General features: G+C 53.5%; 1 protein-coding gene across 1 annotated transcript in view; it reads right to left on the bottom strand.

The window, feature by feature from the left end:
- Positions 1–21,771, bottom strand: part of WNK2 (WNK lysine deficient protein kinase 2) — a 143,644-nt gene that overhangs the window by 15,861 nt on the left and 106,012 nt on the right. The window contains exons 21-27 of the mRNA XM_017853687.1: positions 14,309–15,141; positions 13,883–13,952; positions 11,537–11,625; positions 10,756–11,444; positions 6,830–7,044; positions 5,634–5,825; positions 4,743–4,841 (exon numbers count right to left, since the gene is read on the bottom strand). Coding sequence (XP_017709176.1) covers positions 4,743–4,841; positions 5,634–5,825; positions 6,830–7,044; positions 10,756–11,444; positions 11,537–11,625; positions 13,883–13,952; positions 14,309–15,141 — 2,187 coding nt within the window. The remainder of the gene's footprint in view (positions 1–4,742; positions 4,842–5,633; positions 5,826–6,829; positions 7,045–10,755; positions 11,445–11,536; positions 11,626–13,882; positions 13,953–14,308; positions 15,142–21,771) is intronic.

Raw genomic sequence — 21,771 nt, 5'->3', positions numbered from 1 at the left:
GCCCTTCCTAAACTTGGGCCCCAGTGACCAGTGTGCAGACGGCTCCTAGACCTCTGGATAAACTGATGGGTGCCAGCCTTTCAAGGCCACTCACTGCAGACAACTGGACTGGGGCAGAGACCTCTCCATACTCTGGACAGCCCTGCCCATCCTTAGGTGGCTCCTTAGTCCACCTCTCCAGAGCCTCAGCCTGCATTGGGCCCTGTCCCTCACTTGCCCACCATGCAGATGGCACCCGAAGACAGCCCCCACCTGGCCCCCTGCCACTTGCTCTGTGCCAGGACAAGCACCCCCACCTCCTGTCCATAAGGCAGCAATGGGAGAACAAAGGAAACTTTCAGGAGGCCGCTGATTGACGCCAGGCCCACCTCCGTCTCCCTGTGGGGCTTCCGTCCCTAGCCAGGCCCAGGAAGAGGCAGCGCCAAGGCCCTGGACTGCTCAGTGGTGCTGGGGCGGGGCTTGGCGGCCTCATCCCAGCTGTTAGGAGATCCGCTGCTTTCTTCCCAGAATGTAAAAGTGGCAGCACACAGGAAGACAGGAGGGCCGGCTCTTGGACTTGGTATCTCCTGCTTTTGTGCAGCCGACATTGGCTGAAGCCCCCGAGGCACAAGCGGAGGCTCCCTCCCCACTCCAGCCCTGATTCGCTCCGGCACAGAAACAGCCTGCTCTCGGGTCAACGGCCCTGGCCTCTGGGTGGCCCGAACACCTGCCCCGTCCAGACCCTCAGCCTGTGGCCAAGAAGACATCTCAACCATGAAGGATCCAAACTGAGGGTGTGTGCCTGCGACAGGGGACCTAAAAAGTGGTCAGCCCCTGAGCAACCTGTCACACTCACTTTTCACCTCACAGGGCTCAATACCGCCCAGCAGCCCACGGGACAGCCAGGGCAGCTCACCTCCCATCACGGGCGCCCTGGTGGCTTCACCTCAGCCCCCCACCACCTCCCACGCGCCCTCAGCCGGGTCAGCCCCCGCCACGGTCAGCACCGGCTCCTTTTCACAAGAGAAAACGGGCATCCAGGGACGAAACCCCTTTTAGGGTGTCTACGTATCAAACAACCATGTTCTTGAGCCAAAAACTGTCTACAAAGCATGCACTGGGAAGCAGGATCCGCCTTGGCTCTGCCCAGGGAGACCTGAGGCTGTTTTCATGTTGCCCTGAGCTAAATGACCCCACACTGCACTAGGCCCCGTCGCACACAGGCCTGCTCCACAGACAGCCCACAGTGGTATGCAGCACTGACCACACTGGCTGCAGAGGTCAGGGCCTGGTGGGCGCAGTGCAGGGTGGGGGCCCTCCTCTCTGGATGCCCTCTACCCCGAGGCCGCCTGAACACCTGCTGCAAAGGGGCTCGCTGAGCATGCACTCTCACCCCCCCCAGGAGGGATGAAAGCATTCCATGGTGGGAGAAGGCCTAGAAGTGGCCGTGCAGTGACACCGGAGGGTGCCTGAGCCAAACATGCTGCCGCCAACAGCCAACATGGAGAAAACCCAAAGAGAAACCCCATGGCTCTAGCGTGCAGAGAGAAAGGCTCACAGGGTGCCAGCACCTGCCCGGTCAGGTGGGAGGATCCAGAAGGACCCGTTTCTAACCAGCAGAACCAACAGAACCATGACCAGAGGTGCCATCTCAGCATCTGCACCTGACCCTCCTCCCCATCTCCAAGGGCAACATCCCTTAGAATGCACTGGGTCAGGGGAGGTGGCTCACGCCTATAATCCCGGCACTTTGGGAGACCAATGTGGGTGGATCGCTTGAGCCCAGGAGGTCTAGACCAGCCTAGGCAATATGGTGAGACCCTGTCTCAACAAAAACACACAAAAAAAGTAGCTGGGTGTGGTAGTGCAGACCTGTGGTTGGGAGGCTGAGGTGGGAGGATTGCTTGAGCCAGGGAAGCGGAGGTTGCAGTGAGCTGAGATCTCGCCACTGCACTCCAGTCTGGGTAACAGAGCGAGACTTTGTCTCAAAAAAAAAAAAAAAAAGTGCTCTGGGGCACTAGGTCATGTGAGCTCCCCAGAGCATCTGCTGATCACAAGGGGGCGTCTGCAAGCTGGGTGACAGGTCTGTGCCAAGGGGCCCAGCTCATAGGGGTTCCAAGCAGGGGCCCTGCACTCCCTAGGGGTCTGTCCACCTGCTGCTCCCAGCCTCCACTGCTGTATTCCCTGTCCTGCACCTCGAGTCAGCTCAGGCCTCTGGAGGTGCCTGCTGCACTGCCCTGCTCTATCCCTGGGCACAGCCACCTGGGCACCCCCAGCCCACCCTCTGGCCTGGCCTCAACCCAGCCTGCCTGGGGCCGTTTCATCTTCTCTGATCTTCACAGAGGCCAGGATCCTTCTATACTTCAAAATTTAACACATTCTGTTTTCCTGGAACTTTCTCTTCCAGGAAGTGGGGTGCCCCACACCAGGAGAGTGAGCTGAAAGCTCTCCCTAGGCCCTAGGGAGCGACGGCTGGGCAGGCTGCGCCAGCTACCCCTCCCTAGCCTCGCCTTGGCATCCACCCCGCTCCTCCTCTACTTGCAGCGCAACCCCCGACCCCTCGGCATCTTCCACGCACCCACCTCAGCGTCTTCCTGCCCATCTGCTCACACTACCCCTGCCTGCATCCCTCCCTCCTGGCCTCCAAGCCTGGCGCAATCCCACGGCCTCCACCCAAGTCCTCAGCCTCTCAGCGCTCAGAGGGCGGCCCCCATCCCTGCAGTCTTTTCCCTGGAGGTGCTTGGTCTCCTCACAGACCCCACAGCTCTCCCTTCTCTTTTGGGCTGCCCTGTGGGTTACCCAGGAGCAGCAGATGTGCCAGTGGATGGCTCAACAAGAAGTCCAGCCTCCACAGCCCAGGGGCACAGAGACAGGAGGGGCCCGTCCCAGCCACATCCCAGTAGAGTGGCAGAGACCTCAGAGGCCTGGAGCTGATCCAGACAGGGCTTGAGAGGCGCCCAGGGCAGAGGCCCACCTGGGCTCTCCCTGGCCAGCAACTTCAGAGTGTCGGGGGATTGAGGGAGACATTATGGCCCAAAAAGACTAAGACCAAGACTTGCCTGATGGGGGCTAAGCCGTGAAAACAAGCAATACCCCAAAACACAGCACGGGGGTGGAAGTGGGGCCTGGGTAGGTGCCATACCCGACAGCAACGGCCTGCACTGAGTCTCCCAGGTGCCCTCGCCCCCAGTGACAGCCCCAGATCGAGCCACACACGCAGGAGCCGGAAGAGGAGCAGCAAGTGAGGCACAAGGCCAGCAGGGCCGGGAACAGGCTGCGGAGAAGGAACCACAGCTGGCTGCCATAAGAGGACCCAGAGACGCAGGGGTGTGGGGGGAGGCGCCCACCCCTCCCCAGACTCAACTCAGCAACTCACCAGACACCAGGCCGCCCAGACCCACAGACTAACAGCCCAGACGACACGGTGGCCGAAACAGGGCAGCCTGTTAAACAGACGAACGGGAAGCCCTGGGAAGGCCCTGGCATTTCTACATGGCCCTTGTGTCCTCGACCTGCCTGCCTGGAGAATGATGACCCACGTGGACCTCTGATGGAGTGGGTGGATGGCAGTGGACGCCTCCCACGGGCATGGCCTCTGGCTCCCAACAAGTACAATGTATCTTTATTGTACAAGCAAAAAGTCACGTGCCCCAAACCAGCATATCCAATCCAATTGTTAAAAAGCTTAATTTTCCTCTTAAAAGACAAAAGCCTAAAATCTCACAGCTTTTAGTTCACTGGCCGATTGTCCTGAGGGTGAAAAACAAACTGCCTGCTTTGGGACGGCCCCAGGCAGGCCAAGCCTTCCCTGGAGATGGAGTTCCTGGGCGCTAACTGTGTTCCAGGGGATCTGAGGAAGGCTGGGCTGGGTTTTGGCTTAGTAGCGATTGGAGGAACTGCGTCATTGACTTCATCCCTGTGGTCACAGGAGGTCACAGGAAAATACAGCAACTAAAGTGCTCCCACTGGCTGGAGGAAGGGAAGGAGCCGGCCAGGCAGGATGCATGCTCCAAAGAAGAGCTGCCCAGGAGGCCATCACTCTCCTATTTTGGGTTGGAGACAGCGGTGGGTGAGGAGCAATGACAGAGGGGACCAGACCTGCCCTTCCAGTGGGGAGGGGCTGGGGAGGCCCGAACTGGAGCACGTTCTCTCAGCATTTCCACATGCAGGGCGCAGGGCGGTGGGTATGCAGGGTACTGGGTGCTGGGATTTGGCCCTGGTACAGAAACCACGCCCTCCAGTGACCTTTAGAACCGTATAGGCTCACTATGTGCATGTCTTCACAGTCCAGACACGCGTGACACACACTGCATCTGGAGGAGGTTGGGGTTGTCTTTTTGTTGTCGCTGGAACTGGGGACAGCGGACATGTATATTTGCCACAATTGCAACAGAAAAAAAAAAACTACATCCAACATAAAAAAAATTAAATAAATGAGGTGATGAAAAAAATGCAAAGGGCCCCAGACCATCTGGGCAGAGGTGCCCGGGGCGGAAGGCAGGCCAGCCGCTGCACATGCTTTCCGTGCCCAGGCACCAGCCACGAGCATGCACACGTGCTGTGTGGGGCTGGGGGGGTAGGCGCGGGCGGCCGCCGCTCCGGGGACCGACTCGTGGGGTTCCACTTTGAGATTCAATAGGTGACTTCAATGGGGTGGGGGAGGCATCCTATGAAATGTATGAAAGGTAATGAAGACAGGGAGGGGGTCGGGGGAGAAAACCAAGGGCCAGGAGGTGATAAAATACAAAAGAACAAATACAGACAGATGGACACAGATACGGGTCCACTGAGGAATCGAGCACGAGGTTTGCTACTAGACTTATAGGTCACTCTCTCAGACGTTGGGTGGTAAACCGTCCAGCCTGCAAATGAATATAAAGGGAAGAAAACAAAGAGACACTCATCAAGTACAGGTTGCTGCGATTCCTCCTCCACACCAACAGCCACACCAGCCTCGTCACTTAACATCCACGGCTCCATCTAGCCCAGCCCGGAGCACCAAAGCCACTGACCATGTAATGGGAAGGAGGCAGCGGGAGAGCAGAAGAGAAGCAGCCCGGAGAGGGGCGGGCAGGGTGGGGTGGGCGGGGCGGGGCGGCTTCATGGTCACCATGATTTCTCTGGACAGAGATGGTGAGGACAGGAGAGCACCTTATTGAGCAGCTGCTGCTGTCCACGCAGCGTTGACGAGAGAATTTCCTCCTCAAGGCCAAACTCCCAGCTCGAAAGCTGTGCCCTCGTCCCCCCAGCCGGCCCTCTGGACTTTGGAAGGACCCGGTGTTTAGCACCATCTGGCTCCGCTGTGGGGGTGGGGGTGGGGCAGCCAGTGCCTGGGAACTGGCGCCGGAGCACACGGCCGGATGCCAGGTCCCCTGCCCTCCCCAGTCCTAGCCACTTCCCCAAGGTCCGCTCTAGCAAAGCATCACCTCCCCCTGAGCTGCTGACAAGCAAGACTTGGTGGTGGTTGGGACAGCTCCATTCCTGTCATCCACATACTACGTCTTTTTTTTTTCTTTCTCCTTTTTAAAAGAAGCCTCTCAACAGCCTTTGCCACAGCTCGCAACCCCTCTACACAATACGGGCGTGCTCCTGGGGACACCACTGAGGCCCTACGTGGCTAGCACATGCTCGGAGACAGGCAAGCTGGAAATCACCTTGGCCACGCGCTCCGCCTCCGTCACTGGCTAAGCCGGAGCAGATGTCCGAAGACAGGGAGGCCCGGACGGAGCAGGGCTGCTGGGTCTGCACTGCCTTCCCGCTCAGGCCCGTGCTGTCTGCAGTGAGCCCCGCACTGGCTTGGGCAGGGTCCTTAGCGGGAGGGCCTCTGCTGGAGTCAGCCAAGTGACCTGGGCGGGGGGAGAAGAGGCGACAGGCACGATGAGGCCCGCCGGGTCGGGGCTGTGTGCATTGAGTCTGTTCTGCCTGCTCGTTGCTGGGTGACCTTGGGGAAGCTCACATCTCCTGCAGACCACAGGCACATGGCCACATCTCCCACACAGGAGAGATGGGGAAGAGCAAAGAAAGTGCCCAGTCTCTACCAGCCCCCACTACCGTGCTGGACTTGTGTTGAGCAAATATAGTGACAGAAGACACACCCAGGCACAGAGTGGCCTGTGTACTTCTCGTCTCAGTCTTCCCTTAGCTCTGGGCGCTGTCTCTGAATTCATGTAATGGGTATAACTCATGGATGTGTACCCCAAAGGTTGTGGGCTTAGAGTGAGCTTACGGTGGCTTGCCTGGCATGCTTGGGGACTTGGGCTCACAGGGGCTCCAGCCCACAGTGCCAGGGCTCTCGACCAGCAAGCAGGCTGCACTGCTGCTCAGGAGGCCTCAGGAAGCCCTGACATGCAGGGATGTGGGCTGGTGACTGCCCGGGGCCAGGACAGTGCCACTCCATGACTAGGTGTCACCTTTAACAAGACTGGGAGATCATCACCGTCCTCCCGTCCTCCCCAGCCCCTAACGACAGCGGCTTGGCTGGCACACACCCAAGAAATGGGTCAAAGGAAGCAGCCGCCATCCGTCCACACAGTGCCCTGCAGAGGAGCAGGTGAGGGAGGGCAGCCTGAGCTCCCCTGGCACAGCCTGCAGCCTAGGGGCTCAGGCCCAGCGCTGAGCAGCCCCTGCCCACTCACGGACCTTGCCTCTCTCTCTGCGTGAGGACAGAGAACCAGGACTGCCTTCATGCTGCAATGACTCCCCTGCTCCAGGGAAAGGAGATGCAGTAAGGAGACAACCCCGAGTGGCCTTCGAGGTCCGAGGGCGTCACACCCGCACGGAGCCTACCTCCCAGGCTCACTCAGGGGTCCCCAGGCCCGCTCCCATCCCAGCCCTGCGCCCGGAGGCCGACCTGTGCTGGAGGCCACGACCTTGAGCTGCCGCACCAGGGGGTTCAGCAGCTTGCCCGCCTTCAGCTTGCTCTTGCTGGTTTTCCTCCGGCGGCCAGTGGGGGGTGCCGTGTGGAAGAAGCCCACGTTGGGGGGCAGTGGCTTGCCCAGGCGGCGGTACAGAGCCTCGATCTCCTGCTTCTGCTGGCTCTGCAGCTCGGAGATCTCCTTCAGGTGCCTGCAGGAGGGGACAGGAGAGAGCGCCGCTGGGTTTCCTCGGTGTTTCCAATACCACCAGCCCCTCCAGGAGGGAGGCGCCGTGGGAGAACATGGGGTGCAGGGTGGGCGCCCCGCCTGTGCCTTGGCCTGGAGCACTCAAAGCGCCACATGGGGGCTGTAAAATGACACTGTTTGTTTATATCTAAATGGGGAGGTGCCAAGGTGGGGGGCCTCTGGCATCGATGTGCCCAACGGCACGGGCCAGACTAAGGAGCCTCAAACTTCCAAATACCTAGACTCAAAACGCTTACATTGATACTTACAATGAAAGTCCCAAACATGAACACAGGTGAGGGGAAACCAACAGGTGCCAGGCACCAGAGACTGCCTCTGTTTATCAGGCAAATGTGTGTTACTTCCTCCATGGGGGAAACAGAGAGTGGAAGGCCAAGGGATGCAGAGGGGAGGAAACAGAGGGGAAGAAGGTAGGGGGGTAGAATGGGGAGGGGAGTAGGCCGAAGAGAGGATGCGGAGGGGAGGAGGCCAAGGGGAGGAAGGTGAGGGAAGAATGGAGAGGGGAGAAAGGTGAGGGAAGGATGGAGGGGGAGGAAGGTGAGGGGAGGATGCAGAGGGGAGGATGGAGAAGGGAGGATGGAGGAGGAGGAGGAAGGTGAGGGGAGGAAGGGGAGGATGGAGGGAGGAAGGTGAGGGGAGAATGGAGAGGGGAGGAAGATGAGGGGAGGATGGTGAGAGGAGGTTGGTGAGGGGAGGAAGGAGAGGGAAAGATGGAGAGGGGAGGAAGGTGAGGGGAGGATGGAGAGGAGAGGATGGAGAGAGGAGGAAAGTCAGTTGAGAATGGAGGGGGAGGAAAGTAAGGGGAAGATGGAGAAAGGAGGAAGGTGAGGGGAGGATGGAGAAGGGAGGAAGGTAAGGGAAGGAAGGTGAGGGGAGGATGGAGAGGGGAGGATGGAGAGGGGAGGATGGAGAGGGAGGAAGGTGAGGGGAGGATGGAGAAGAGACGATGGAGAGAGGAGGAAAGTGAGTTGAGGATGGAGAGGGGAGGAAAGTGAGGGGAAGATGGAGAGAGGAGGAAGGTGAGGGGAGGATAGAGGGGGAGGAAGGAGGGCGAGGAAGATAAGGGGAGGAAGGTGAGGGGAGGATGGAAAGGGGAGGATGGAGAGAGGAGGAAGGTGAGGGGAGGAGGGTGAGGGGAGGAAGGTGAGGGGAGGATGGAGAGGAGAGGATGGGGAGGGGAGGAGCTGGGCCTCCCTGCTGCATCACAGTGCCCTGAGCTTCTGCAAGGTCCAAGGCCACCCCAGGGGCCCTGGCTGGAGGCCTGTAAACCCTTGCTTTCACCCCAAGTGCCCCTCCTCTTCCTTTGATGACAAGGAAAACAGGTAGTTCACAAGGTCGGAAATGAGGAAACAAGTTCTGATTTTACTCCTGAATTTCAACGCCCGCCACACAGGCTTTTTTTTTTTTTTTTTTTTTAATAACTTCCTCTACTAAAAAAAAGAAATAAATAAAAACAAAACTCCAAACGGCTTTCTCCCTACAAACACCAGGGAGACACAGCATCAGATGATCTTCTGGAAGGGAGTACTATTTCAAGAGAGTGCTGGCTGCCCCAGGGTTGGGGAATGGCTGCATGGGGAGGGAGCGTCTTATCCAGGCTGGAGCTGATCCAGGATGGTGGCTCTGCTCCGAGGCTGCACCCACATGGCCCAGCTCCCATGCTCCCAGACTGCAATGTGGCTCCCACACTGGGGGTGCCCTGGACTGCTCCAAGCTGCCCCTGGGCAGCTCACCACAGAGCCCTGCAGCCTAGGACGTCTGAAAGCACAGCCTGGGCTCAACACAGGGTTCCTGGAGTCCTAGGAAACCCCAATGCTCATGGCAGAAATGCTGCAGTGAGGCACAGGCACCTCGGTATTCAGAGGGTTCAAATGAAAGTAAGGTTGGGGAGCTGCTGGCTACTGCCTATCAGATGCCAAGTCACCTCAATTCCCAGTTGAGGCTGAAAATTTACCCCACCCTCTCCTAAATAGCCCCCAATTCCCCCTGGACTCCACGGCCCTCCCAGCATCCACCTTCCTGTTCTTAGGCTCCTGAACTCTCTCCTTCTGGTCCTCTCCCTGCTCGTTCCCTAGGCCCCACCTGCCCCTGGCTCCCAACCACTTCTGCCATTTCTAGTCCCTACCCCATTATCTCTACCCTCTGTCTCTGGCTCCTGGCCCGTCACCCAGGATACAGGCTCTCAGAGCCTACAGCAGCTCCTCTCCACAGTGTTTTCACATCCACACCTTCCTGCCCCCTACAAGCCCCTCTTCGTAGCAGCCACAGCTGGGCTATGGCTTGGCAACATCTCAGCTCCCCTTTGTTCCTGCTGACTCTGACCACTGTCTCCCCAGGGTGACATTCCTGCTGAGCAAACGTGCCCAGGATCTGCTGCCCTCTATCCCAAAAGGTTTTAGGTCATGCCCACCTTGGGGCCCATCCACTCTCTGGCCTCCACCAAGTATCTGTTGGGCCATGTGGCCAGTGGGGGCCACCCTCCTGGATGCCTCTAAGATCAGCAGTGATTCCACCCATCCCTAGCTTCCTGCCTCTCCCAGCAGCTCCAGTTCCCTCCTCAGTTCTGCACGAACACACAGACACTCACTATATCCTCCATGCACGGCACTGACCACCCCACCAGCCTGGGCAGACAGTCTCTTAGCCCCTGTGCACACTGTGTAGAGAGGGTTCGTAGGAGAGAAAGGAGATGTGCATGGCTCCTCCCACCTAAGCCTGTGATTTCCAGCAGGACGCGACTTACAAATGTGCCTTCAGGCACTGGTGAATTTGGTGTCAGCCCTCCCATCCTGAAGGACATCTCAGTAACCCCCCCAGCTGCAGCAAGACAGAATAAATATTTGCTGGATGAGGGAAAGAGACAAGGAGAAAGAGAGAGGAAGAGAAAGAGGGGAAGAGAGAGAGAGAGAGACAGAGACAAAGAAAGGAGAGACATATAGGAATAGAGAGTGGCAGAGACAGAGAGGGGAAGCGAGACAGGGAGAGAAGGAATGAAAGCGGGGGGAGAGAGAGAGAGAGAAGGAGAAAAGAAGAAAGAGGGAAGGAGACAGATGAGAGGCAGAGAGAGTGAGGAAGACACATGCCTCAGTGATCCCCCAAGACATCTCCCAAGGCCAGCAGGAGGCATGGCACCCAGAGAAGCCAGAAGCCAGGCAGACAGCAGGGTGGTGGCCGGCCCAGCCCGGAGGACTCTGAGTGGGAGACTGCCTGGTGGCAGGCTGGGCCTGGTGGCTCACACCCGAAATCCCAGCACTTTGGGAGGCCAAGGCAGGTGGATCATTTGAGGTCAGGAGTTTGAGACCAGCCTGGCCAACATGGTGAAACCCCGTCTCTATTAAAAATACAAAACTCCACTGGGCATGGTGGCAGGCACCTGTAGTCCCAGCTACTCAGGAGGCTGAGGGAGGAGAATCGCTGAACCTAGCAGGTGGAGGTTGCAGCGAGCGAAGATTGCGCCACTGCACTCCGGGTTGGGTGACAGAGCAAGACTGTCTCAAAAACAAAAGCCTTCATCACTCCCTTGTCACCTGCTTGGCAGCCCCAAGTGGGCGCTGCTTGGTCAGGACTTCAGCCCCGGTGCCAGGGTCCCCTCACAACCGGGAAGCGGTGCCATGGCCCGGGGTGGGGGGCGGCGCTTCCCGCCCGCAGGACCTACTTCTCCCGCAGACTCTGCAGCTCCTTCTTGATGTCAGCGTCCTCAAGCTCTGAGTCATTGTCACTGCTGATGTAGGACGACTGGGAATGGAAGGAGGTCACGCTGATCGTGGGGACCTTCATGCCTGCCCTGTTGGGCGTCTCAGGGCCCAGCGAGCCGGCCCGAGAAGGCCTCTGCAGGAAGGCGGTGGCCTTCTTCACGAAGTCGCCGGCCATGCTGCCACTCCCGGGCAGGGACGCCTGTTTCTGCACCGGGGGTCTCGCCTGAGGGCCCTCATCCCCAGAGTCGCTGGACACGGGCTCGCCCACGCCGACCTCGATGGAGGAGGCCGTCTGCGCCCGCCGCACTGCCAGCTTCACATCGGGGCTGGAGGGGGCCTCGTCCAGGTAGACGTCGGGAGGGGCGGAGTACCTCAGGCTGTGGGGGGAGGCCAGGGTCCACTCATCCTGAGTGCTGACCACCGAGAAGCGGCCCACAGTCTTGGCTGGTGAGCTGACATCCTGCTGCTCTGTACGTTTCCGAGGGGACCCCGAAGCTCGAGCGCCGAGTGTCTGGGGGTGGCTGGCCTGGCCACCCGCTGTGGAAATGCCCACACCACTTTGAGGGGGCTCTGCTGAGCTTTCTCCAGCGACTCCACCATCCCTGCCTGTGGGCTCCATGCGTGCAGGTCTCACAAAAGCAGGTACATCCTTGGGAAAAAGCGGAGATGAAGAGGTTTCACGTGAACATCAGCACAGAGCAAACCCTGCCAAGCAGCCAGGGGTCGCCAAGTCGCCCTTACCTGGGGGGCGCTGGGGACCACACGGGAGTCTGCGGCCACCTGCCCTCCATCTCTGTCATAGCCCAGCATGCTCCTGGGAGACGCCTCTGCTGTGGGAACATCGGAAACGTTACTGGGGCTGAAGGAGGAAGAGGCAGAGATGGCTCACAGCTGACCCAAAGCAGCCCAAAGTGATCCCACGGGAGTGCCGCCAGCCAGGCAGGACAACGGGAGGGGGCACTGGGAGGAGCCAGCTGTGGGTGCTCACAGCAGTTTTGGGAACCGCAAATACACCACGATGTCTTGGCCCCATGGCATTCTATGACAGATGCCCAATAAACCTGGGCAAGAGAAGAGGCGTCAGCCCTGGGCACCCTCATGCAGCCAGGCCTTCTGTGCACCCGAAGGCCAGCACCCTGTCTCGCCCCACCGTCTGATGTGAGAGGGTCCTACGACACAGATCAACGGGGCCGGGTTCCAGCCCTGCTCCCAGGGTGTCTCAAAAACTGTCGCCCACTGCACCTGCAGCTGTTTCAGTGCTCTTCATCTAGGGAGTTATTTCTGACCAGCTTTCCCAGGGGTGCCGTGAAGAGGCAACCAGAAAAGCCAAGCAAGTTGACATGGGGGCCTCGCCTGAGCTGAGACCCTCATGTGACAAAAGAAACTCGTGGGCAGGCCAGGGCATGAGCCAGACCTATGGGCCGCGGGAAAGGTGGCGGGGCAGACGGAGCCTCTGGGGAGGTTGGGGCCGCCCGCACACGTACACGTGTCTTCTTTGCACACCCCACTGGAAACTCACAAGGGAACAACACCCAAATCAGATTCCCAAGGAGACCCAATCCAGTCCCTATCACGCGTCCCCAACCCGTGGGCAACACCTGACTCCCCTCCTCACATCCCCGTGCCCACCTCCAGGGATAGGAGGCTCACTGTCAAACGCACTCTCTCCACTTCTAAATGGCTCCAACCGCCAGGAAAGGTCACTACTGCCAAACTAGAATCCCTCTCCTTGGAGCTTCCCCCATGAGTTCCGCACTTTGGAAAGAGCATGGACTCGAAGTACAAGTTATAACATTTGCAAGTTACTGAAGCTCAGTTTGCTCATCTGCCCAAGGGGCCCATGGGATGGACACATCTCACAGCACGAGGTCAGAGTAAGAGGAGCGCCACACGCAGCCCGGCATGGTCAGGGCTGGCACTCCAACACCACCTCTCGTTTCCACCCTTGTGCGAAGACACTTTTGCTTCTGCCCCGTCCCTCATCTTCCTCAGGCTAAACATCACCAGTTCCTTGAGTACACAGCTTCTGACCCCAGTGCCAGCTGCCACAACCCCTCTTAAAGTCTGGAAATAAACGTGGCCCGGGACTACAGAGTCCCACCTGCGGCTGATGTGCACTGAGATTTCCGTTAGGAGGCTCACAGGGATCCTGATTCATATTGTGCCCATCCCCCAAGAAAGCCTGGGCTGAGACGGAAGCTCAGACCTCACAAGATCAGTCCAGTTCCCTTAGAAGGGACACTGAGGCAGGCAGACAATGAAATGAGAAGCAAAGCAAAGGTGTTTCCACAGAGACACAGTGGCAGCCAGGAGCCACAAGGGAAAGCACTGCACCAGCACCAGGTCTTCAGGGATTGCCCTGGCCTCTGGCGCTCCCAGCAGTCACAGTGCCCCCCAGCGCACTGCTCTGCTTTAGCTGAAGTAAGCCTGGGTTTTTGTGGGCATCTTGTTACCTTGCTGAAGAAAAGCAAGGGCTGGGGTGGATCCACTGGAACGTGTGCAGACCCTCAGCCACTGGAGAGTCCAGGAACTGTGACATGTCCCTGCAATATCCCAGAACCCACCAACTGGGGCTTTATCCATTTCCCTGGAGGACTTCCTCTCTCTGGAGTGTTAGCATGTGGTTCCTTCTAGAACTCTGTAGGTTTTAATTAAGTCAGGGGCATCCAGTCTTTTGGCTTCCCTATGCCACACTGGAAGATGAAGAATTGTCTTGGGCCATACATGAAATACACTAACAATAACTGATGAGCTTTAAAAAAAATTGCAAAAAAAAAAAAAAAAAAGAAAAGAAAAAGAAAAGCTCATAAGAAGCTTACCAATTTGTGCTGGGCCCATTCAAAGCCATCCTGGGCCACATGCAGCTCACGGGCCAGAGGCTGGACAAGCTTGAATTAAATCATGACGGCCTTCTGCTGTGTCTGGGCCCCACCCTAGATGCTAAAGGATCCCTTACAGATAAAAGGATCTTTAAGAAATGCTTTTATCCCTTAAAAGATGAAAGATGAGGATGTGGATGCAGAAGGTTCTGGGGCAAGGAAGCCGGGCAGCACCTTGCGAACGCAGGGTTCAGCAGGAAGCTGTTACCTGTCATTGACGAAGATGTGCCCTGCTCCATCACAGCCCCTCGAGTGGGGGCCAGTTCTGACTTTTCCACCTGGAGAAAGAAACACAAAAAGAGAAGAGTTGTGAGACTCACACGTCAGCATCTCAGCAGCTGTATCTGCAAATCCACTCCCCTCGTCTCAAGCTGCCCCTGGGCTGTCCCAGCCCCCTGTGTGCATGGATGGGACTGTGCCACCTGACGCTGCACAAGCATGACCCCAAACAGGGGCCACTTGTTGCAAAACACGCACGGGTGAGTCAGACACACGTGGGTGGCACACCAAGAGAGGGACAGGCCCTGAGTGAGGGTGGCTCTGCATAGTCGAGATGCCTGACCACCCCCGGGCTCGTGCCTGGGCTCCAGCCCCTGACCCAGGGCCGTGTCTCTGGGACAAGGCAGTTACTCACCAAGGGCTGGGGCAGCTGGGCACGCCCTGCAACCGCCTCATTAGGCGCTGGGGGCAGGGCCAGGTCCCCCCCGCAGACCTCTGAGCGGGGCTGGTCCCCTCTCAGGGGCTCCAGGGTGAAGTCTCTGTCGCCCACCTCCACAGGGGTCCCGGCTGAGGCTGAGGAGGTGGGCACGTGCTCCTGGTAGAGCAGGGTCCGCAGCTTCTCGTCCAGGCTCTTGATGGTGCTGTCCACAAAGCCCACCCTGGGGGGCGGCCCTTCCCCATCCGACTCCAGGGCCGAGGGTGGCTGCGGGGGGACGGTGGGTCCCAGGGGTGGGCTTGGGAGCTGAGAAGTGGCCAGGCTGACAGCCCCCACTGAGGCAGGAAGCAGAGGAGTGGGCTGACCCAAGGCGGGCTGTGGGGCCCCGCTGTGGGGGCTGGGCTCAGGTGCAGGAGCTGGCAGGGGCTCCCCTAGGGCACTGGCCTCCCTGGTTGAGGCGGCCTCTGGAGCTGGAGCGCAAGGTCCTAGGCCCACCACGACGGGCTGCACAGCAAGCGGGGCCTCGTGAGTCTCCACTAGTGGCTGAGAAGTCTCGAGCTCACTGGTCGGCCCCTGAGGGGTCCCTGGACCCCCTGCCTGGATGGCAATTCCTGATGCTGGCTCTGGCATGGTGCTGGTGGCTGAAGCTGCTCCATCTTGGGGCAGAGCAGTCACAGGAGGGGAGGAGGGGGCCAAAGGGGCTGGGGGTCCCCCAGGACGGTTGCTGGGGCCTGCCTGGCTCAGGAGCTGCTGACCGGCTAGAAAGCCGGGTTGTTCCTTTGAGGACAGCTGGTCTTTATAGGGCGCTGGATCTAGAAGAAATGGGGAAAATGCCTTTGTACCAGGGTACTCCAGTTCCTATCTACCTGTCTCTTCCCTGGCTAAAAAGATGCCTTACACGGCCTGGCCATGGCCCCAACGTGCTGGTCTTCTCTGTTTCCTGACACACCAGGCTCCTGCCTGCCTGCAGCTCAGCCCAGCTCTGGCTGCTGCTTCCTGTAACCCCTCCCACAGGTCTCTGAGCCACCAGCTTCACAACTCCAGGTCCCTGTTCCCATAGTGTCCCTTGCAGCTGAACCAGCACCACCCTTCCTTCTGTGTCCTCTGTAGCATGTGAACATCAGCTGCGGCTGTTGTCTGTCACCCGCATGGACAGCTCCAGAAATATACGGCTCTTGTCTATCTTGCACTGGACAAAAGTTATTCAATGAAATTTAAAAATTAGAGTTTAAGTAGTGAACTGTACACACTTCCATGCCCAGGAGTGAGCAGGAGCCTGGAGCCTTCAGATTCAGACCCCCAGTCTTTGGTATGGTCAGAAGTGCACCCAGGGCTGGTCAGTGACCTTGTGGGAGGAATCCAGAACCCCAGCAGTATAACCAAGTCTCGCAGTGCTTTGTGCAGGAGCTCACGGAGCTTCCACCAGGCTCACAAGGACTGTAGGCATCTGAGATGTGGCAGGACAGTGTTTCTCAAACTTAATTGGCCTTGAAGCCCAGTTTTCCTTACTTGCAACCCAACCTTTTTTTTTTTTTTTTTCTGGAGATGGTCTGGGCTCTGTCACCCAGGCTGGAGTGCAGTAACGCAATCTCACCTCACTGCAACCTCTGCCTTCCGGGCTCAAGCAATCCTCCCACCTCAGCCTCCCTTGTAGCTGGGACCACAGCTGGATAATTTTTGTGTTTTTCATATGAGACTGGCTTTCACCATGTTGCCCAGGCTGGTCTTGAACTCTGGGCTCAAGCAATCTGCTGGCCTCAGCCTCCCAAAGTGTTGGGATTACAGGCGTGAGCCCCCATGCCCAGTCCACTTTGTCTTTTTAAAAGACACAAACAAAATGCACACGAAAACAGAAAACTGTTTAAAAAATAAAAGGTAAGAATGGGGAGTTTACTAGGGCCCTGATGCCCTCCCTTGTGCCCCCAGACTCCCTTGGCCCCCATCCCCGGCCTGGCCCAACAAAGGTAAACTAATTTGACAAGCATTTCCTCCACTGCTCTTCTTTCTGACCTTACCGTTTGTCTCCCTAAACACCATGGTCCAGTGCTGCATGTTCTATCAATGGAATGGTACTCTATGGTGCCTGGCCTCTCTCACCTGTGTTTGTGAGATGTGTCCTTGTTGTTGTGTTTGCACAACTGCACCACGATGCACACATCCATTCTGTGCTGGTGCTCGCTGGGCTGTGGCCGGGTGGGACCACGACTAAAACTGAGGCACCGTGTGCGCGGGCCCGTGTCCCGCCAGGCACACGCCAGTGGGGAGCTGCTGGTCACTGATCCCCTTTAGCCTTATGTAGGGGTGCTAAGCTGCTTTCCCAAGCGGAGTCAATGCCCCCACCATCGGCAGCCTCTGAGCACCCCTAGGACCGTGTGATGGCGTCTCATTGTGGTTCGCTATTGTTTTTAATTGTGGAAAAAACATCGAAGATGAGATCTGCCGTCTTAACACATTTTTAAAACACACGACACTCTAACTATAGGCACTATGTTGTGTGTCAAAGCTCTAGAGCTTACTCAGCTGATACAACTGAAACTTTATGTCCGCTGAACTTGGTAACTCTGTTTCCCTCTCCCTCCAGCCGCTGGCAACTTCTGTTCTGCTCTCTGCTTTGACTGTTTTTGGCTTTGACTGTTCTAGATACCCCATATGAGAGGAATGAATCGTGTAGTCTTTCCGTGCCTGGCTTATTTCATATAACATAATGTCCTGCAGGCTCATCCATGTCGTCGCAAATGGCAGTTTCCTTGTTTCTGTGGTTAAATAGTGCTCCACTGTGCAAACACATCACGTTTTCTTTATCCATTCTTCTGTCGGTAGACACTCAGGCTGTTTCCGTATCTTGGCTATTGTGAATAAGGCTGCAGTGAACACAGGAGAGCAGATATTTCTTCCAAACCTTGTTTTCAATTATCTTGAATATATACCCAGCAGTGGGATTGATGGATCATATGGTAGTTCTATTTTAATTTTTTGAGGAAGGTCCACATTGTTTTCCATAATGGCTTACTAATTTACACCACACTGCACAAAAGTGCCCTGTCTCCACATTCTAGCCAACACTTGCTGTCCTTTGTTTTTGAGAGCAGCCATCTTAACAGGTGTGAGGTGATAGCTCAGTGTGGTTTTGATTTGCATTTTCCTGATAATATCTAATTCAATTGAGTACCTTCTCCTGTGTTCACTGGCCATCTGAGTATCTTCTTTCAGGGCACACCTGTTCAAGTCTCTTGCCTACTTTTCTACAGAGCTGTCATTCTTTTCTTTTTAATTTGTGGTTCTTCATGGATGCTGGGTAGAGAATTGTTTGGGGGCAATCTGTACTACAGACATCTCTCGCTCTGTGACTTGCCTGTGGGCTTAATTAGTGGTGTCTTTTGATGAACAACAGTTCTTGATTTTAATACAGTCAAATATAACCAATTTTTAGCCAGTCTTTCCCACTTGCATATTTTGTGGAACTTGAACATGTATATTCTACATGGGGGCCATAATGATACTGCCTCTTATTACTTCTAGGAACTTTACTGTTTTCCCTCTTGGAGATTCACAAGCCACTTGTTACTGAGTTTTGTGTGTGGTATGAGGTCATCTCCCGGTGTGGATACCCTACTGTCCCAGCTCCTTCTGTTGAGAAGACCATCCTGTCTCCACTGTCTGGCAATCGGACCTTTCTTGTCAACCATGTGTCCCAAGATGTGGGCCTGCTTCTGAGCTGTCTTGACTCCATTACTCAATTTCTCTGTCCTTGTTCTAGGACCAGACTGTCTCTGTGACTCCAGGTTTACATGAGTCAAAACATCTAGGAGAATGATATCCTTCCCCTAGAAGCTGTCTTGGTTTTGATTGGCTTTTGCATTTCTATAAAGAGTTATATAATCAGCTTGTTGATGCTTATTTAGAAATCGTTAGAATCTGAATCTACAGACCTAGTTGGGAAGAAGTTTTTATAATACTGAATCTTCCAGTCCATGAATATGGTACATATCTTCCTACTCATTTCTTTTAAAATTTCTCTCAGTGTTTTATGGTTTTGGTATACAGATCTTACATACTTTTGTTAGACTCATACACTGGTGTTTGGCATTTTGTGTTAATATAAATTGAATTTTCAATAGTCCTTATTTTCTGATTGTTGTTGGTATACAGAAAGATAACTGCAGTCTGTAGCTACTTCACTAATTATTAATTCTAATTTATCTGTAAATTTAAATCTCTATGTATATCATCATATTATCAGCAAACAGTGACAGTTTTATTTCTTCCTTTCCAATCCTTATCACTTTTAAAACAGTAATTGTTTTAATACTATTAGATATTGAGGCAAAATGATAAAATTACAGTGTTACCAAAAGGCCACAATTATTTCTACTTCAAAATAGAAAGAGTTTTAGCAAATGTATTCCTTGGAAATAACTGCTATTTAGCCCAATAATTTTATAGGTAGAGCTTCTGAGTCAAAGAAGAGTTATCTTGTTCTGTCCAAATTTTTAACAAAAAATAGTAATGCTAAAAGGAATATTATCTTTTATGTAACACTATATAGCATTATACTGATCAGAACAATCGTTCAGCTGAGTGTCTACTATGTGGCATACATTATGTATTTATTTCCATTTACAGCATAGTTGATATTGGAGTAGATAATAGAAAAACACCAACCTCAAGTTGGTATCAACTCAAATAAGCAAACATTTTCTTTGGAAGACTGTGTTTAGAGATAAATAGCATTTTCTTCAAAAGAAAAATAAAGTGATTGTGACACCACCATGACACTTCCTTATATATACTTACAAAAAGTGGTCAGGGCATTGGCTCTTACATTGGGCTGCAGGTTGGGTCTTACCCCTAGAAATCCAGATTTAGCTGCATGAGGCAGGGCCTCTTCAATCCTATTGCTTTCCCTTCTTTTCTTTCTCCCTTTTTACCTCTGACCCTTCCTTCCTTCCCTGCCCACCAACCCCCACTGCTGCCCACAATACCTAGGACACAGGTTACTCAATAGAAGTGGTGAGAATGGGCATCCTTATCTTGTTCCCCATCTCAAAGAGAAAGCATTCCACATTTCACCATTAAGAATATTTGCTGGTTTTTTTTTTTTTTTTTTTTTTTTGTAAAAATAGAATTTCCCATCTATTGGGACATAGTGAATAAATTGTTTATTCAAATTAAGTTAAACCAACCTTGCATTCTGAAATCACTGCAACTTAGTAACTTGTCATACATCCTCTTTTCATGTATCACTAGATTTAATTTGCTACTATTTTGTTTAGTATTTTTGCAAGTGCTGATGGGAGAGGGAGAGACTGACCTGTTAGCTTCCTATTTTATAATGTTCTCAGTCAGATTTTTGTGTCAAAGTTATGCTAGTTTGATAAAACAAGCTTCTTTGTTCTCTGGACGTGTTGGGTTAGATCAGAATTATTTCTTACTTAAGTATCTGTGGTAAAGCCATCAAGTTGAAACTTTTCCTTACAGGAAGGCTTTCTTCCCCTTATACACAACTGTACGTGTGGACACTCACTTAGATGGAGGCCAAGGGGTCCAAACTTATGTGCCTGATTTCTTTCTCACTGCCTTTTCTTCAACTATGATTTCTCCTTCCCTAACATTTGAGTGAGTCCATCTTTCTCATAACTGTGAACATTTCTTGTTTTTTTTTTTTTTTTTTTTTTTTTTTTTTTTTTTGAGGCGGAGTCTCGCCTCTGTCGGCCCAGACTGGAGTGGCAGTGGCGCCAATCTCTTGCTCACTGCCAAGGCTCCGCCCCACCGGGTTCAGCAGGCGCATTCCCTCCTGCCCTCAGCCTCCAAGTAGCTGGGAACTCACAGGCGCCACGCCACCCTCGGACCAGCTAGTTTTTTTGTATTTTTAGTAGAGATGGGGTTTCAACCCATGTTAGCCAGGATGGTTCGATCTCCCTGAACCTCGTGATCCGCCCGTCTCGGGCCTCCCAAAGTGCTGGGATTACAAGGCTTGAGCCCTTGAGCCACCGCGCCCGGCCTGTTTTTTTTCTTTTTTTAACTATGCAGCATCCATTTGCTTCTTTGTTGGGTAGTGCCACTCCAAATTTCCTCTTGGGAACAACTGTCACTTACTTTAACTCCAGGGCTGTGCCTGCAATTTGGGCACAAGTCAGCGTGGATTCCAGCCACTAGCTATGACTGCTTTAGAGAATGTGTCCTTGTTCTGTAGAATGGGAGTCAGGGCCAGATGTATGACACCTTTCAAAAAGGGTCTCTATTTTCTGTCTACACTGGAACCTGAAAGGCTATACACTGTGAGTTGTTCCAGCAATCTTGCCACCAGGAAGGGTAGACATGAGAAGGCTTCTAATGACTGATTTGACTTTTTAATGTTTATAGTGCTTTTCAGATTTTCTATTTCTTCTTCAATAAGTTTGGTAAGTTGTAGTTCCCTAAGACACAATCCAAAGAAATTTTCACATTCTTATATTTGTCTTAATGTTTACAGGATTGTAGCAGTGTCCCCCACCTTTTCATCCCTAATATGGATTACATATGTATTCTCTCCCTCTCCTTTAGTCAGTCTCATCACAGGGGGCTTACTGATGGTATAAGCCTTTTCAAAGAACCATTGCTAAGCTCTGTTGATACTCTCTTGTATATTTGTTTACTATTTCATTAATTTATGTTCTTATCTATTTTACTTTCTCCTTTATTTCAGTTCCATTTTCTGTTTTGCTAACTTTTTGCAGTAAATACTTTTATTACTATCAGACTTTTCTCCTGTCCAATATATGCATTTAAAGGCTACAAAGTTTCTGCTCAATATGCTGTAACTGCATCTCACAAATTTTGATATGTAATATTTTCATCAGCATGACATTCTTATCATCATTCAGAATGTTTTATTAGTTTCCACTGTAATTCCTTCTTTGCCTAATGAGATATTTATAAATGCATTGCTTAACCATCAAATGTGGATATTTTCTAGTTACCTTCTAGTTAATGAGTTCGGGTTTACTTCCAACTTTAATCAAAAGCATGTGTCAAGTGATTTTGATTCTTTGAAACTTGTTGAGATTTGTTTTGGGTCTGCGTGAGGTTAAATTAAAAATATGCTGTGTGCATGAAAAAGTCGTGTATTCTTCAGCTGCCGAGTACAGTGTCCTGTATATATAAGATACTAATTCTGTGGCTGAAATTTTCTCTATCCCTACTGAGTGTCTCCCTATTCCAAAAGTTAAAATATCCCATGTGGACTGTAAATTGCTCCATTTGTTTTAGTTGTGTTAATTTTTACTTTATGCATTTTGAGGCTTTATTACTAAACATAAGCAAACATTAATTTATTATATCCTCCTGGCCAGCTGAGTCTTTCACCATTACGTTTTTGCCTTAAAATCTACATTGATATAAAAATATAGACATTAGCTTTCTCTAGGTTAGTATTTTGTGTGTTCTTTTCCATTTTTTTTTTT

The sequence above is a fragment of the Rhinopithecus bieti genome, unplaced genomic scaffold (assembly GCF_001698545.2).
Source record: "Rhinopithecus bieti isolate Rb0 unplaced genomic scaffold, ASM169854v2 scaffold_37505, whole genome shotgun sequence".
In the NCBI taxonomy this organism is placed as follows: Eukaryota; Metazoa; Chordata; class Mammalia; order Primates; family Cercopithecidae; genus Rhinopithecus; species Rhinopithecus bieti.
This window is presented reverse-complemented; position numbering and strand designations above follow the sequence as displayed.